Source organism: Idiotropiscis lumnitzeri, chromosome 6 (assembly GCF_059441095.1).
Source record: "Idiotropiscis lumnitzeri isolate Australia: NSW breed Sydney's pygmy pipehorse chromosome 6, RoL_Ilum_1.0, whole genome shotgun sequence".
NCBI lineage: Eukaryota > Metazoa > Chordata > Actinopteri > Syngnathiformes > Syngnathidae > Idiotropiscis > Idiotropiscis lumnitzeri.
In genome coordinates, this window is record NC_142396.1 from 4,683,089 (window position 1) to 4,696,898 (window position 13,810).

The window sequence follows — 13,810 nt, forward strand, 5'->3', positions numbered from 1 at the left end:
TGCAGCAGGGTTCGATTCCGGTTTGTTCTTGTTTGCATTTGGTAAAATTTTTAAAATTCAAGTTAGGGTTCTGACGCAAAATAATTCAAACTCAAGATAGCACAGCTATCGCACAGTCGAGCGGTTCGTTTTGTGCCATCTGGCGGGTCGGGAGCAAAGCAGGCGGCCCCGCCCCTTTGCCGACATTCTCCAATGTGCCCTAGCAACCGGGGCCGAGCCCCCAGTTCCCGCGCAACGTTCCCATCCTTATATGGGCAGCAGAATGCACACGCACGCCCACGTCACAGTGTCGTTTATGCAAATGAGGGCGATTGAAGAATCACACCGCGGCCTTCGAAATGGAGGCGTGTAAGGGCGGCGCATGCGCACTCGCGTCCACAACTATCCAGTCCGGCCCACAGGCGCAGACATCAACAAGAAACGCCGTAGTCCTGTTTGAAAACACAAACCCTGTAGGGAAGACTACTTTTGTTTTCGCGAACTTTTCACAACTTTGCATGGTAAGCAGCCTGTTTTGTTTTTATTGTATTTAATAAAGTGTTTGTGTAACGCGACCCGCCGGGTTTGGAGTCTTAGGACTCTTAAAGCCGTATAATTTTACATTAAACTCCTCCTGAGTTGTGTGCGTTCCCTCTTTTCAACGGTCGTTGGACGCATGGCTCGCAGTTTATGGTCTCAAAGTTGGATTTGAAGTGTAAAAAACCGCCGAAAATGTATTTTAATAAAAAGAAGAAATTCCGCGAGCTGTATTTCGCACGCATGCAATGGCTGTTGTTGTTCGTGGGTCGATGCAGCTGGCAACCGGGGCCGGGGGGCGGGGAGGGTGTTGGTGCGCCGCGGGTTAAGGAACCACTCCAAAATGTCGATTTAAGTCGTTTTTGGTGACAAATAGTTGCATAAATGCGTTTGTGGAGTCTTTAAGACGCACATTGTGGCGCTAGTGGGGCGTGTGTCCCAGCCAAGTTGGAGCTCTCACGCCCACCCGTGTGCGGGAGCACGCGGCAGAATGCTGTCAACAAAACAAGCTAACACGCACATAGAACGTGCCCGCCAAACGCTTCACTTTAAAAAACCTTCGTTAATGTGTTTCAACGCTTTATAACCGACGACTCGGCATGGTTCCCGACGCTTTGAAGTCGAATAACATCAAAGTGGACGCTGTATAAGACTTAATATCAAATTACACCGTTGCTTTTTCGCCAAGAGTGTTTAATTTACGACTATCTGGCCACTTGGCGTCATAAAATGAGGCAAACGTCGTCGAGTACAGTAAGCATGGAGTAGCAGTGCTTTTTCTTTTTTTGGGGGGGGGGTGGCTGCGCATGAAGCAAGTCGTGTGGCTCGCCATGCTGCCTCGGCCCAAGAGTGGGCGGTGGAAAACAAAATGACGACTTGCAGTTTTCCTCTCAAGGAGAATAAGTCGCGCTAGCGCTAAGTATGTGGTCGCGATCGTTTTGGTGGTGATTAATGGGACTTTTTAAAAGGCGTGTGGGGGATATTTTAATATTTTTGTTAGTTCGCATCACGCCTCCCTCCGCCACGCGCTCCTTCCGCCGCCTTTCAAGTGTGTGTGGTGGCGTCTGTTCGTTGCCATGTTGAGTTACGTCACAGGACTGTAGTCTTCTGTGAAGATCGCGTGTGTCTGCGAAGATGCGCCACTCTGGGGCAAGAGTTGCAGCTCGACCTTGTGTACGCTGGAGCTTTAATTTACGAATTTACGTAATTCCTCCCCGGGGAGATAATGATTTCGGCAATTATATATTTGGGCTAAAGCTATTTTAATACACACACTCCTAACACTTGAAACCAATGTTGCTGCTCGACTTGTCAGAACAATAAAGCAGTGACGGTCACAGCTGCCCAGACTTTTACTGCATTTACACTTGACCTTTATCACTGGAAGTTGCAGTGGTTTTCCTCTCAAACATTTTGACCTTCAAAATTAGAGTTGACTGGATGGTGGGTTGCACACAAGCAGGGCGTTGTATTTGTGCCAACCAAACCAAATCCAGTACATACATTAACTCTGATTGACGCATGCTATGCTTTCCAGTTACATAATTTCTTTGCTTATTTCACCTTAATCTATCCATGTGGCTGCAATCTCGAACATATTTTCCTTTGCAATGCTGACCTGTCTTAAAATATGCACCACACCTCAGATAGACACATTTTATCATTACATTTCAGCCCGTATTAATTTTATTAAACGCATTTGTTTTACTGACGCATCACAAGAAAAAAGATCAATGTATGTTCAGTGTCATTTATTTGTCATCACCTTTGTCCAATTTAAAGGCCTTCCCTTTCATAAAAGTAGCCTCTTGAGCCAAGGCACTTATTTAATGTATATCTTGGAGAACCCCATCAGATAAAGAACTTCCAGTTTCTCTTGATGCATGTGAAAGTGTGAAACGCTTTGAGTGCCTTAATATGTGGAAAAGCCCTATTCTGGTGAAAGACCATTTACCGCCAAAGTGTTTGGCTGGTAAATAATAAAAATATCCTCTATGAAATGTTCTCTAATCAATTGTCATTATTGCCAGCATCTGAATTTTATCTGCTTTCCGTGCGTATTCCTGACTTTAACCGGTGTCAGAGATACACATCCGAGTGTGCTGTCAGTGCGTTGTGACACCTCTGTGGCTTCACACTGTCAGAGACTCCCTAGGATTGATGGCAAAAAGAAAACGCGCACACACGCACAGTCTAAAGGGGGTGCGGCTTTGCACGTTTTGCCGCAGTTGCGCTCACCATGTGCTGTGGAGACTCCAGTTTTTGCCTAGCAACATAGCGGCATCCCTCCACAGTGGGCGTCTTCATTGCATTCATAATCATGCTCGGACTCTTAGGCCCATGTCAACCTTCCCCTGCAGCTTGGGCGTGCGTGCTGTATAATATTTTGGACTGGCCAAAAGCAAAGCATGCATGCCGAGCGCGCAGCATGGTGACATGATCTGTCTGACACGCTGTCTGACTGTTGACCTACTTCCCCCCCACCACACACGCACACACACACACACATCCAACAACACCCCCCCATGTGGGTCACGGCAAGGGATGCAAAAGGGAAAAAAATGTATTTAGGGCTCTGTTCGTGACTAAGCATCCCATTTTGGGATTAATTCACACGTGAAATGAATGCAATAAAAAGAGTGGACTGATTATGACCTTTGTTGGGTTTACCTAAGTGTCCAATTTCAATTTAATGTCAATATAGTGAACCTCAATTTTTCGCAGCGGATGTTTCATTTGAAATGAAATAGTCTTGTCCCTGTCGCACACTCAAAACGTATCGAAACACGTTAAAACACACTTTTTAAAGTATTCAGCGCCCGTACTCAATTTTGCTATTAAGAAAGGGGACACTTTGAAGATGGCACATGCTTGCACAGTTCTTCAAATGAGATGCGAAGCGTGCTTGCTTCATTTTGTTTTTGTCTGCGAATGTCGATGACGTCACTGACTGGTTGTAACATCTTGTGCTCGCAGATGTTTGGCTTCCACAAGCCAAAAATGTACAGGAGTTTGGACGGCTGCTGCATCTGCCGAGCAAAGTCGTCCAGCTCTCGCTTCACGGACAGCAAGCGTTACGAGAAAGACTTCAGGAGCTGTTTTGGGTGAGTGGAAACCACCGGGGAGTGGTGTGAAAGAACCGTGTGGCACTTTTTTTTTTCTTCTCCCCCTAATGAGCTGTCTTGCAGATTGAGCGAAACGCGATCTGGAGAGATCTGCAACGCTTGTGTGCTCCTGGTGAAGCGATGGAAAAAGCTACCGGTGGGAACCAAGAAGAACTGGAATCACGTGAGTCTAATCCCCCTCAGGAATGATATTTACTGAACCCCCGATATCAGTGCGACGCCTTTTAGACACTGAAGGCACCAAACGCTAAATTCCACCTTGACTTTTTTTGCAAAAACCCATAAAAAAATGATCACTTCTAGAAATGAACACAGCACACAAACACTGTTCTAAGTTTGAATGGCCGCTTGTCTGTGCAGGTGGTTGATGCTCGAGGTGGTCCCAGTCTCAAGTTGACGTCCAGGCCCAAGAAGATCAAGTCCATCACCAAGAAAGCCTGTCCGAGCCAGATCAACAGGCTGCAGAAAGCGCTCAAAAGAAACAGTTAGTTATGCCTTTTTGGCTTCTTTATTGAAACTTGTCATGTATGTGTCACATTTCTTTACAAAATGACATAGGAGTGACATTTCAAGACGAAATGCAAACTTTCAACATCAACTTAAGTAATTCGACCTTCTGTGAACCTTTGAATGTATTATTGATCTCTTATGCGCTGCCTCATCGCCGTGTCCCCCTATGGTAGATTCCGACGCGCACAGCACCACTTCCAGCGCTTCGCCAGCTCAGTCTCCCAGCTACAGCAACTTGTCTGACGACGGCTCAGACAATGAGCTCAGCCAAGGGTCCGCCCGCTCGCCTGTCTTCTCCTTCCTGGACCTCACCTACTGGAAGAGGTACAGTACTTTCAACTGCATAAAGGGAGAGAGAGGGAGGGTGAGAGAGAGAGTGAGTGAGTGAGAGAGAGAGTGAGAGAGAGAGAGACAGAGAGAGAGAGAGTGAGTGAGTGAGTGAGAGAGAGAGACAGAGTGAGTGAGTGAGTGAGTGTGGGAGAGAGAGAGAGAGAGAGCGCGAGTGCGAGAGAGTAGTTTATAAAAGATTGTTTTGACTGATCTGTCCTTTTATTTGGTCCAGACAAAAGGTGTGTTGTGGAATCATCTACAAGGGTCGCTTCGGTGAGGTTCTCATCGACCCCCATCTGTTCAAGCCGTGCTGTCGCAAGAAGCAGCAGCAGCAGCAACAACAACAACGGCACGAGGAGGAGGACGAAGAAGAGGAGGAAGAGGATGACGATGATGATGACGTGGAGGAGGAAGAGGTGGAAGTCGAGGGCGGCCGGGCGGGAGTTGTGCCCGTCAGCCGGGTGACGTCCCCACCCGAGGAGGAGCAGCAGGCGAAGGAGACGACGGCAGCGGCAGCTCAGCTATGCGTCACCATGGTAACGACGTCGGAAGGAGGCTGGTAAAGTCGCTAAGTTTGCCGGCGCACATTTCCCTCGTCCTCCTCGCACTTGCAAGGCGCCTCACGCCGCCTTCAGTGGTTTAAAGCAGCTGAAAATTTTCTGGTCTACTCCGTCACAATGCTGGAGAATTTTTTTTTTTGGGATGTATTAGACCAGTGTTTCCCAACCTTTCTTGAGCCAAGGCATATAGTTTACGTAAAAAAAAAACAAACATAGATGAACTTAGATATATTACTTGTAGTGAATGACGATGAATTTTCAGACCAATTAAGTTTGTGGGTCATTTCATGACACACCTGATGTTACGTAGTCAATTTACAGCAGGTTTCCGTTAAAGCTCCGTGAATAGTTAAGCTCGGCAATTTTAGAAATATTCCAGTTTGAAAACTTTGCATCAAAATTACAGTGGTGCCTCGTGATACGAGTTGAGTTTGGTTCGTGACCACACTTTTAACTCATAATACTTTACTCGTATCGCAAATCAACTTTCGCTAATGAAATGAACTGAAAAGCCATTAATCCGTTCCTGCCGCTCCCAATGTGTGTGTTGATTTTTTTTTTTTTAATCAGAGAAAAATAGCACTCTATAATATCGTACTTTAAAAAAAAACATTCCACATTCCTACTTGACTTGGCCATAGCAGGCAGTTATAATGCGGTCATGTTGACACTAAGATGATTTTTACGAATTAACTGACTGACTCGATAAGCGGCACTAATATTAGTCGTTTTTTGCCGAGGATAAAGAATATATGCCGGCAACTATTGGTATATTTTCTCTCTGCCTGTTTTGCTGCACAGTTTGTGTTCAAAATACTCTGCTTAAAGTGGGAGCAAGCTTTAAAATCCTTTTTTTTTTGTTTGTTTTTTCATATTTTCTTAGCATTAAATTGAATGGACTTCAAAGGCAACGTGTTTTGGTTCAGTACCCAATATGGAATTCTCTTTATTTTAAATTTAATTTGACAGTAACTTTAAACCAAAAAACCGTCCGGATGATAGCTCGTATCTCAGAACTCCTAAATCGCGTCGCTTGTACTTAAAGGCACCACTGTAATTGTGAATAGAACGTACTTTGTACAAAACATATTCAAGCCTAAATATAAACATTCAGTTCTGTTATAAGCAGACATCCATGCACAATAATCCAAATAAGAAAGCGTGACATTTTAACTGATTAATATGTACGTCGAAATTCACCAAGTTGCAGCTAAAGTTTTTCGAGCCAACCTTCAATTTTCACATCACAAATTCAACCCGACTGCCACGGCATATTGGTTGTGAATCACTGTAATAGACGCTTTACGTCATGTCTTTCACATTGTCCTATTCAATAGTTTCACCTTCCTGACGAATGGACCATCACCTCTTGTGTTTTTGTTTTATTTCGTAACTTTTTTGTGTCTTTCGATACATGCTGGACTTTTAGTTTGCGGGTACGTTTAGATTCCACAATGCAATACAGTCTATCCCCGTTTCTTCCGCAACACCTCGGTGCTCCTTTCGGGTTCGTCACCCAACATTTAGGATGAAAACCTCAAAAGTATGAACAGTGCATTTAGTGGATGAACACAGAAAAATTTTTTTTTTTTTTTTTACTTGTTCACATTCTATATCGCTGTAACCCAGAATGACTGACAGTTCAAAGTTGTTGTTTATTTTTTTGTCACGTCACTCTTCAATGTTATTCGGTAACAGCCGATTGAGCATTTAGTTGATATCCAGTATAAAGTCAGGATACTAGTACACGCTTTGTCCTCACTAGTATGACAGTTCAGCACACTAGTAGAGCGATTGTCTTACGAGTTATTTTCTGATTTTTATATGACAGTCCTGAATACTACTAAGACAACTTTGGCATACTAGTAGAACGACATGATGTCAAGGAGGCAAAACTGCACTAGTTGCCCTCTGCAGGCTACTAGTATTTCTAGCAAAGTCTTGACTAGTTTGATTTTATCACTAGTGGCTCGCAGTTTTGCTTCACTAGCGACTCATAGCCGTTAGTTTGCCAAAGTTGTGCAACTAGTGCGGACCAAGAGTGTACTAGTACAAGACCTTACACAGGACTTTAAAGGATCTCGGGGAAAAATAAATATGCCCAAACGGTGGCCTCTTCCTATTCCCAGATTAACTTTAGCGGCGTCCACTCCCGTCAAGGAGTTTGTGGACCGGATTATTTTAACGTGTGTGTGCGCGGCCGATTCACAGCTTCAACAGCAAAAGCACCAGCCTTACTCACGAGTGCGACACACACACACACACACACACACACACAACGTGCTCGTCGTGTTCATTCCGAATCAGTTTCGAGGAACAAGAATGAGAGAGAAAAAGGGACAGTGGCGGTTATTTATTGTGGCCTCAGCAACACGTAGTGCATTTTTTTTTTTTGCATGTCCGGCAAAGCCCACTCATCCAAAAGACCCCCACGATCTGATGCATGAGTCGACTAAATTGCATGGCCTTATATCATGTGTAAATCTTTCTCTTTTTTTTTTTTTTTAATTAATATTGTTTTTGTTCTGGATCAATTTCTCTGATGAGATTATTTTTGTATGTAAACAGAAAAAAAAAAACTAGAAACGTGGAAAAAAAAAATAGAAGTGTCTTTGCATAACAATAACACACAAGACGACAGCGAAAACAGAGAATCAATTATCAATTCAGCAATATCAATCTCAATCGTTTCTATCATTCCCCGGTCAGTATATAACGTAAAAGTAACTTTATACTATACAAGCTTACGGAGAGCCGTTCCAGCATTTATTCGCTATCCTTGATGTCCATCTTAATGTCAACATACTCGGATGCTTTTTGACAGTTTCATCAAATATGACAAATGACAGAGCGCATTTTCATTTTCATGCCGGGGCGATGGTTTTATTCAGCGTGTTTGTGAATTTGGGAGATGCCCTATGCCTCACGGGGCATTACATCCTCACCTTGGCCGGGAAAACAACAACATTCCGTCTTAAAATGTCGCACAAAGGCGCAAACACCCTTTTACACCAAATTCTACCGGCCCAAAGTCCGTCAAAAATACCGAAAGAAAAAAAACGCAGTTAGACTCCGCTTTGCGCTAAGCTTTGTCCCAGAATGAAAATAAAGCTCATAAAGTGTCCTAGTACAGGGACCTTAAGATGGATATCGCTGATGTCAAATGATTCATACGTAAATGACTTTCCACGTAAGCTGAAATTCTATGCCAATACGACAAATGTGTTGTGATATTCGTTCGTTTATTAGGTACCTCCAGATAACATCTATTTTGTAAAATTTGTTTCGAGAGAGGCGATTTTTTTTTGTGTGTGTGTGTTGTATTTTTTCAAATTTGGACACTGCTCACTTGTGTAATAATAAATCTCTTATTTTGCTTACCTAACTATGAGGGTCACCTCCAGGCAGCCTGCAAACTGACAGATTATGTAAAGTGACATTTTCTTTTCTTTTTTTTTTTTAAATCTGCATTTAGTTAATAACTTGACAAGTGAGCGCGACTTTATTCGTCAAGCGGAAGCCAAAGCACATTAAATTTCCCCTCCATCAATGCCCCCCTACCCCCCACCACCGATGTGAAAAGAAAAGCAATGCGGGTTTTTTTATGGACACTCGTGCTTGTTCCAGGTCATTTGTATGTATGTATGTTTGTGTTATTCTTAAAAAAACAAAAGGAAAAAAAGAACGCTAATATGAAATTTCACGTTGTAGTCGGGAGGCAGCGAGTAGGCAATGTATATATATTACAAGGCTGAGTGGACCCTGATGGGGTTTGGTTATTTATTTATTTCATATTTATTTTCTCCCGTTGCATCCCTGCTTCTCAAGTTGTAATACTTGCTCTGAATTCTTTCCAGCTTTAGTGTCCGCATTGTGAGGTTTAATAGCGCAAATTCTCCCGCCGGATTTGCATCACATCAAATGACTCAGTTGTCCATACTTGTGAAGTGTTAAATATTTATTTCCTCGTCATTTGACTTGTGTACAACCTTACTTATTAACTTATTATCTGCCGTCATCACTTTCGAGATGTCAACGTAGAGCAGCTCGTAGATTGCAACCAAACTGTACTCGGCTCCCTGTCTTTTTTTAGCTTAGAGAACGATCACTAGGATCCGCCACGCTAGACTTTGCATGTATTGTTTGCTATGCATTGATTTCGCTTACACGTTAGATGAAGCGCTTTTGTATTTTTTATACATCATGTACTTTTTTTACTTGTCCCTTAATAAAAGTAATTTTGTGAGTTTTATTGGAAGGTTCTGTGTGAATTTGTCTTTAGAACACACATACAGAGTTGCAGGCAGTGGTGATTTGATGGTGGAATTTCAGCGGGTGCAAAAATGGGGGGGAAAAAAGGTTACTGATGTAAAGGAAGTTCATTTTTGAGAAACTCAAATTAGCTCAGTTTTGGTTAAAAGTGCATAGAAGTGGCATGGACAAATACATATTTGGGGGGGCGCCAAAGAATTGTTTGGTACTTTGCAAAAAAAAGAAAGTGCCGAATGTGGATCCAATTTTTGCACACATTGGTACGAAGATGTGATGTTCTCTTGGTGTAAATCACAACAATAGACAAACACATTCAGCCATATCCTCTGGGCTATATTCGGGCCGTTTTGCATTCACCTCACTTCCCTTTTTTTCAGCAAATGCAAATGAAAGGAAACTTTCCAACGGTGGGGACAACTGCAGCTTTTAATCACATCAATAACAGTAATATTCTTTTTACATCAAATTGTGTTTTTATGTGCTACGTGACAAGAACCGATGCTGGTTAACGGTCACGCAGTAAAATAAGCAACAACAACAAAATCCCAAAGGGCCAAAAAAATACGAGACAATCAAAGGCCTCAGATGAGACATGATTGTCTATTTGCATTAAGACACGTTATAAAACATTGACAGTGCAGGGTGAAAAATATTTGCAAGAACAGAAATAGGCTATCGTGTGGAATATCGTTGCACGAATTTTAAAACATTGCCTTCAGAAAACGTCGTTATTTACCGTCATACAGGAGATGTTTCATTAGATTTTTTAATTAATGGCCTAGAAATGCTTTTCATAAAAAAAAAATTGCTGCACAGTAATTAGGGCTTTAGAAGCGCATTAGTGTAGTTTAGCGATAGTTGCGTAGTGCGTACACGTTTCGCTTACGTCACGGCCGTGGCAAAGAAACTCAATCGTAAACAGGAGACCGTAATTATTTTTCATTAGGGTCTTCTAAATAAGTATCGTATTGCTAATAACTATGTTTGATTTAGCTATGACATATTTTGTTTTCTTTTAATATATAACTAGGGATGTACGGAACATTTAGACGCTGACGTAATGGCAGAACATTTCTCTTTACTGTGTTTCCAACAAAGAAAGGGAACTATATAAGAAGGAGACACTACCGGGCATGCAGATCTCGTGACCGGAAGTGGCTAAAACACGGAAATGCTTTTGTTTTGATTTAGCAGGCAGCTACTTGTATAAAGTTTATCCTGCCTAATTGCGGAAATTCGTCCATAAAGACACCTGAGGAACCAGTGGTAGATATTCCCTTTTTTCTATGCTTTGGGTGTTATTTTACTGTCTTTTCTTACATTTCCTTTAGTTTAGCAGCAGTGTAGGACTCAAATCATATTGATAGCTCAGAGGAGAAGCGTACCGCATGTCATTCAAACATAACACTCAACTTAGACTTACCGAATAGAGAGGAATAACATGAGTGTGTTTACACTGCGTTTTCTTCTGCCGTGAATAGATAAACAAAAATCTACACACCCTGTTCGATTCCCTGGCTTTAGTGATTTACTGCATACTAAACAAAATAGACCAATATAAACCATTTAAAATTTTGTTCCACCATTAACGTGCTCTATAACCCGTGCAACTCAACTGCCTCTTTTGAAAAATGTTTTTTTTAGAATCTTCTATAAATAGATCATATGATATGTTGCATAAGTGCTCACACACCCTCATGACTGGGGATTTGGCTGTGTTATAACGGAACCAATCACATTCTAACTCATGTTAAATGAGAGTCGGCACACACCCGCCGCCATTTGCAGTGCTTCTTGTATAACCCCATATAAGGTTCAGCTGTTGAAGTAGGCCTTTACTAACATTTTGTTTTCTTTGGGAAGACTGAAGGCTTTGTGTTAATACAGGCTGCTATTTGGAATTGTCTGTGTCTGCAGCTTCGTCATGGTGGAGCCCAGTGCCTCCGCCGTGTTCTGCAGCCGGATGCTGAGCATGGTGAACTCCGAGGATGTCAACGCCATCATCCAGGCTCAGCGACACATGTACGTCTCAATTAAAATCACAATCAGAATCGTCGTTTTTAGTCCATTTTGATGCTACTCTTCTGTACTCTCATTTCATGTGATTATTTTATTTTATTTTATTATATTATATTATATTATCCCATCCCTGTCAGGCTGGACCGTTTTGAAAAGACCAACGAAATGCTGATCAACTTCAATGGGCTGTCCAACGTGCGACTGCAGCAGATGAATGAGCACTTCTTGCTCCATACGCGCACCCTCATCGAGATGAAGAAAGATTTGGACAGCGTCTTCCGACGTATCAGGTTGGGTCATTTAAAAGAGGGGAGTCCAGCCTTTGCTAATGCTACATATTCTAATGATAACATTAAACCGAGCCCTGCATAAAAATATTATGAATAAAAAGGTATTTAAAAATGTTTCTTTCATTTTTAAGCTCTGTTCAATTTTGTCTGACTTTAATGTGCAATACCATGAAAAAAAAAACGGACATTTGACATTGAAGTATTTTTTTTTTCTTTTTCTTACTCTTCAGGACACTAAAGGGGAAGATTGGCAAGCAGTACCCAGAGGCTTTCAGTAGTAAGTTAACATTTGCGTATCCATATCATAAACAAGTAAAAAGGTTTAACGGCAGATTTCCATTCCCATATCAGTGACAAAACCCGACTCGCTAAAAGTAATAAAGTCGGAATTACAGTACTCAAATATTGCTATGTGATGTCATTTTCTGTTGACAGCAAGTGGTGAAACGAGATGGATACAAATAGGTTGCTCTCCCTGCTTTATTCGTATTCCACAAATGGAATATTAATGAGAATGCTGTGGCAAAATCCACCTCTGGTGCATTTTGCGGTTCCTCTATATCTGATTTAATTTCTCTGAAAAAGAGGCCTGAACTACTCTTCTTTGGCCAGATATCCACGAGTCACCCATCCCGGAGGATGACGACAATGACTTGGACCCGGCGGCACCAAGTGGCGCCACCACCATCACCACGACCAATTGGGGCCAGAGCTCGGATTCCTGCGACTCCAGTCCCGATGTGGTTTCGCCCGCCGCCAGCAGATGCTCCGAGGAGCTCTCCCAAGAAGCGCCCGACACGCCCGCATCGGACGACCATCGCACGGCTGGCCTGCAGGACGAGGGCCCGGACTCTGTGCCTGCTGAGTAGCTTCACATTTGTGCGTGGATAGACTTCATCACTGCAACTCAATTGCAATGTTCTCATTCACTTTTTTTTCGTTTTAATACAGTGATACCTTGACTTAAAAGTGCCCAAAATGCCGGTTTTTGGAGTTATAAGCTGCCTGAATGAAGTGGGGAAAAAATGGAGCGGTTAAAGTACTGTAATGCCTTGTCTTGTGGGCAAGGAGAAGCACAGTCACAGATGCACTTTCAGCCGTTGAGTGAACAGGACAAACAGCCCAACTCACAAAGAGCAGTTGTCGGCCACAGCTCACACTCAGACGCTCGCATGCAGGCCGAAACTCACTCGACTCCAGATCCTGCTCTCACTCACTCGGCCACACCCTCTAAAGGCACACATCATATTTGTTGTTCGGGATTTGCAAATTATTTGGTTGCTAGACAGATCCTTAATCATTTATGTGTGAGATTTTCTTTAGTGGCATTATGGTGCCATGCATCTATGTTGAACTCAAGGGAGGAGATTCATTCACCTGTCCTAGCTGAATGGACTGGTTGCCAGTCAATCTCTGGGCATATTTCTATTTATTTTTAACAAAACATCTATGGAAAATTATGAATCTTCAATGCCAAATGAGAACCGTCCAACTCTACGCAGGAAGGCCGGAACTATGATTGGAATACAGATCCTCAGCACTGCGATGCAGACGTGCTAACCAGTAGCACACCATCCCCTAGTTGTCTTTTTTTTTTAATTCACAAGGTACTGTTTACAAGTCAAGTTTCAGTGTTAAAACCTTAGAATATTATAAATCATCAATAACATTGACAAGAATGTCAATATGCTGTGTATGTGCAATTGTGTCTTCACTAAATGTTCTGCTTTATACGCATGAAGTGGCGCCTTTTTCCCCTTGTATTTGAGTCATGTCAAGGACCACAAGTGTCCTTATATCAAATAACAGTACTTCTATCAAAGTTTTCCAACCTTATCATACAGACACGAACTATACGAACATTTTGATTATTCTATTATATGATAATCCTCTAGAAATATTTTTAAAGACCTGATCTGGCTCACGAAATATGATAATATGCCCAAATTCACACTTTTTAGTTGATGGTAAACAGTTGACATCCACTGGATGCGAGTTATGATAATGAATAATTAGCCCCCCGAGGCCCAAAGGCAGACAAATTACAGTAAATATTTGTAATCAAAAACACTTATAGGTCATTAATATTAAAGGATCAAACAAAAAAACAGCAAGTACGGCGGTCGCTGAGCTTGCTTTCCTGATGACGCGCGGTGTTCGAAACCTTACGTCGTACCCACTTGTAGTT

At 42.4% G+C, this 13,810-nt stretch overlaps 2 protein-coding genes across 4 annotated transcripts; both read left to right on the plus strand.

Annotated features, from left to right (window-relative positions):
• Nucleotides 1–358: 358 nt before the first annotated feature.
• On the plus strand, nucleotides 359–9,293 carry sinhcaf (SIN3-HDAC complex associated factor). 2 transcript variants are annotated; one of them, XM_088299311.1, is made up of 7 exons: nucleotides 361–500; nucleotides 3,493–3,620; nucleotides 3,705–3,804; nucleotides 4,002–4,125; nucleotides 4,200–4,244; nucleotides 4,325–4,475; nucleotides 4,714–9,293. In XM_088299311.1, exons 1-7 carry the CDS (start codon nucleotides 498–500, stop codon nucleotides 5,042–5,044), a joined length of 882 nt encoding a protein of 293 aa, XP_088155437.1. In that variant the 5' UTR covers nucleotides 361–497; the 3' UTR covers nucleotides 5,045–9,293. The 2 variants fall into 2 exon arrangements, with proteins under 2 accessions (XP_088155436.1, XP_088155437.1); XM_088299310.1 differs by lacking the exon at nucleotides 4,200–4,244 and having other exon boundaries at nucleotides 359–500.
• A 1,118-nt stretch (nucleotides 9,294–10,411) lies between these two features.
• On the plus strand, nucleotides 10,412–13,359 carry kxd1 (KxDL motif containing 1). Of its 2 annotated transcripts, XM_088298822.1 has the most exons (6): nucleotides 10,412–10,579; nucleotides 11,231–11,335; nucleotides 11,470–11,622; nucleotides 11,853–11,899; nucleotides 12,235–12,501; nucleotides 12,574–13,359. In XM_088298822.1, the coding sequence occupies exons 2-5, from the start codon at nucleotides 11,238–11,240 to the stop codon at nucleotides 12,489–12,491; spliced, it is 555 nt and encodes a 184-aa protein (XP_088154948.1). In that variant the 5' UTR covers nucleotides 10,412–10,579; nucleotides 11,231–11,237; the 3' UTR covers nucleotides 12,492–12,501; nucleotides 12,574–13,359. The 2 variants fall into 2 exon arrangements, with proteins under 2 accessions (XP_088154948.1, XP_088154947.1); XM_088298821.1 differs by having other exon boundaries at nucleotides 12,235–13,359.
• The last annotated feature ends 451 nt before the right edge of the window (nucleotides 13,360–13,810 follow it).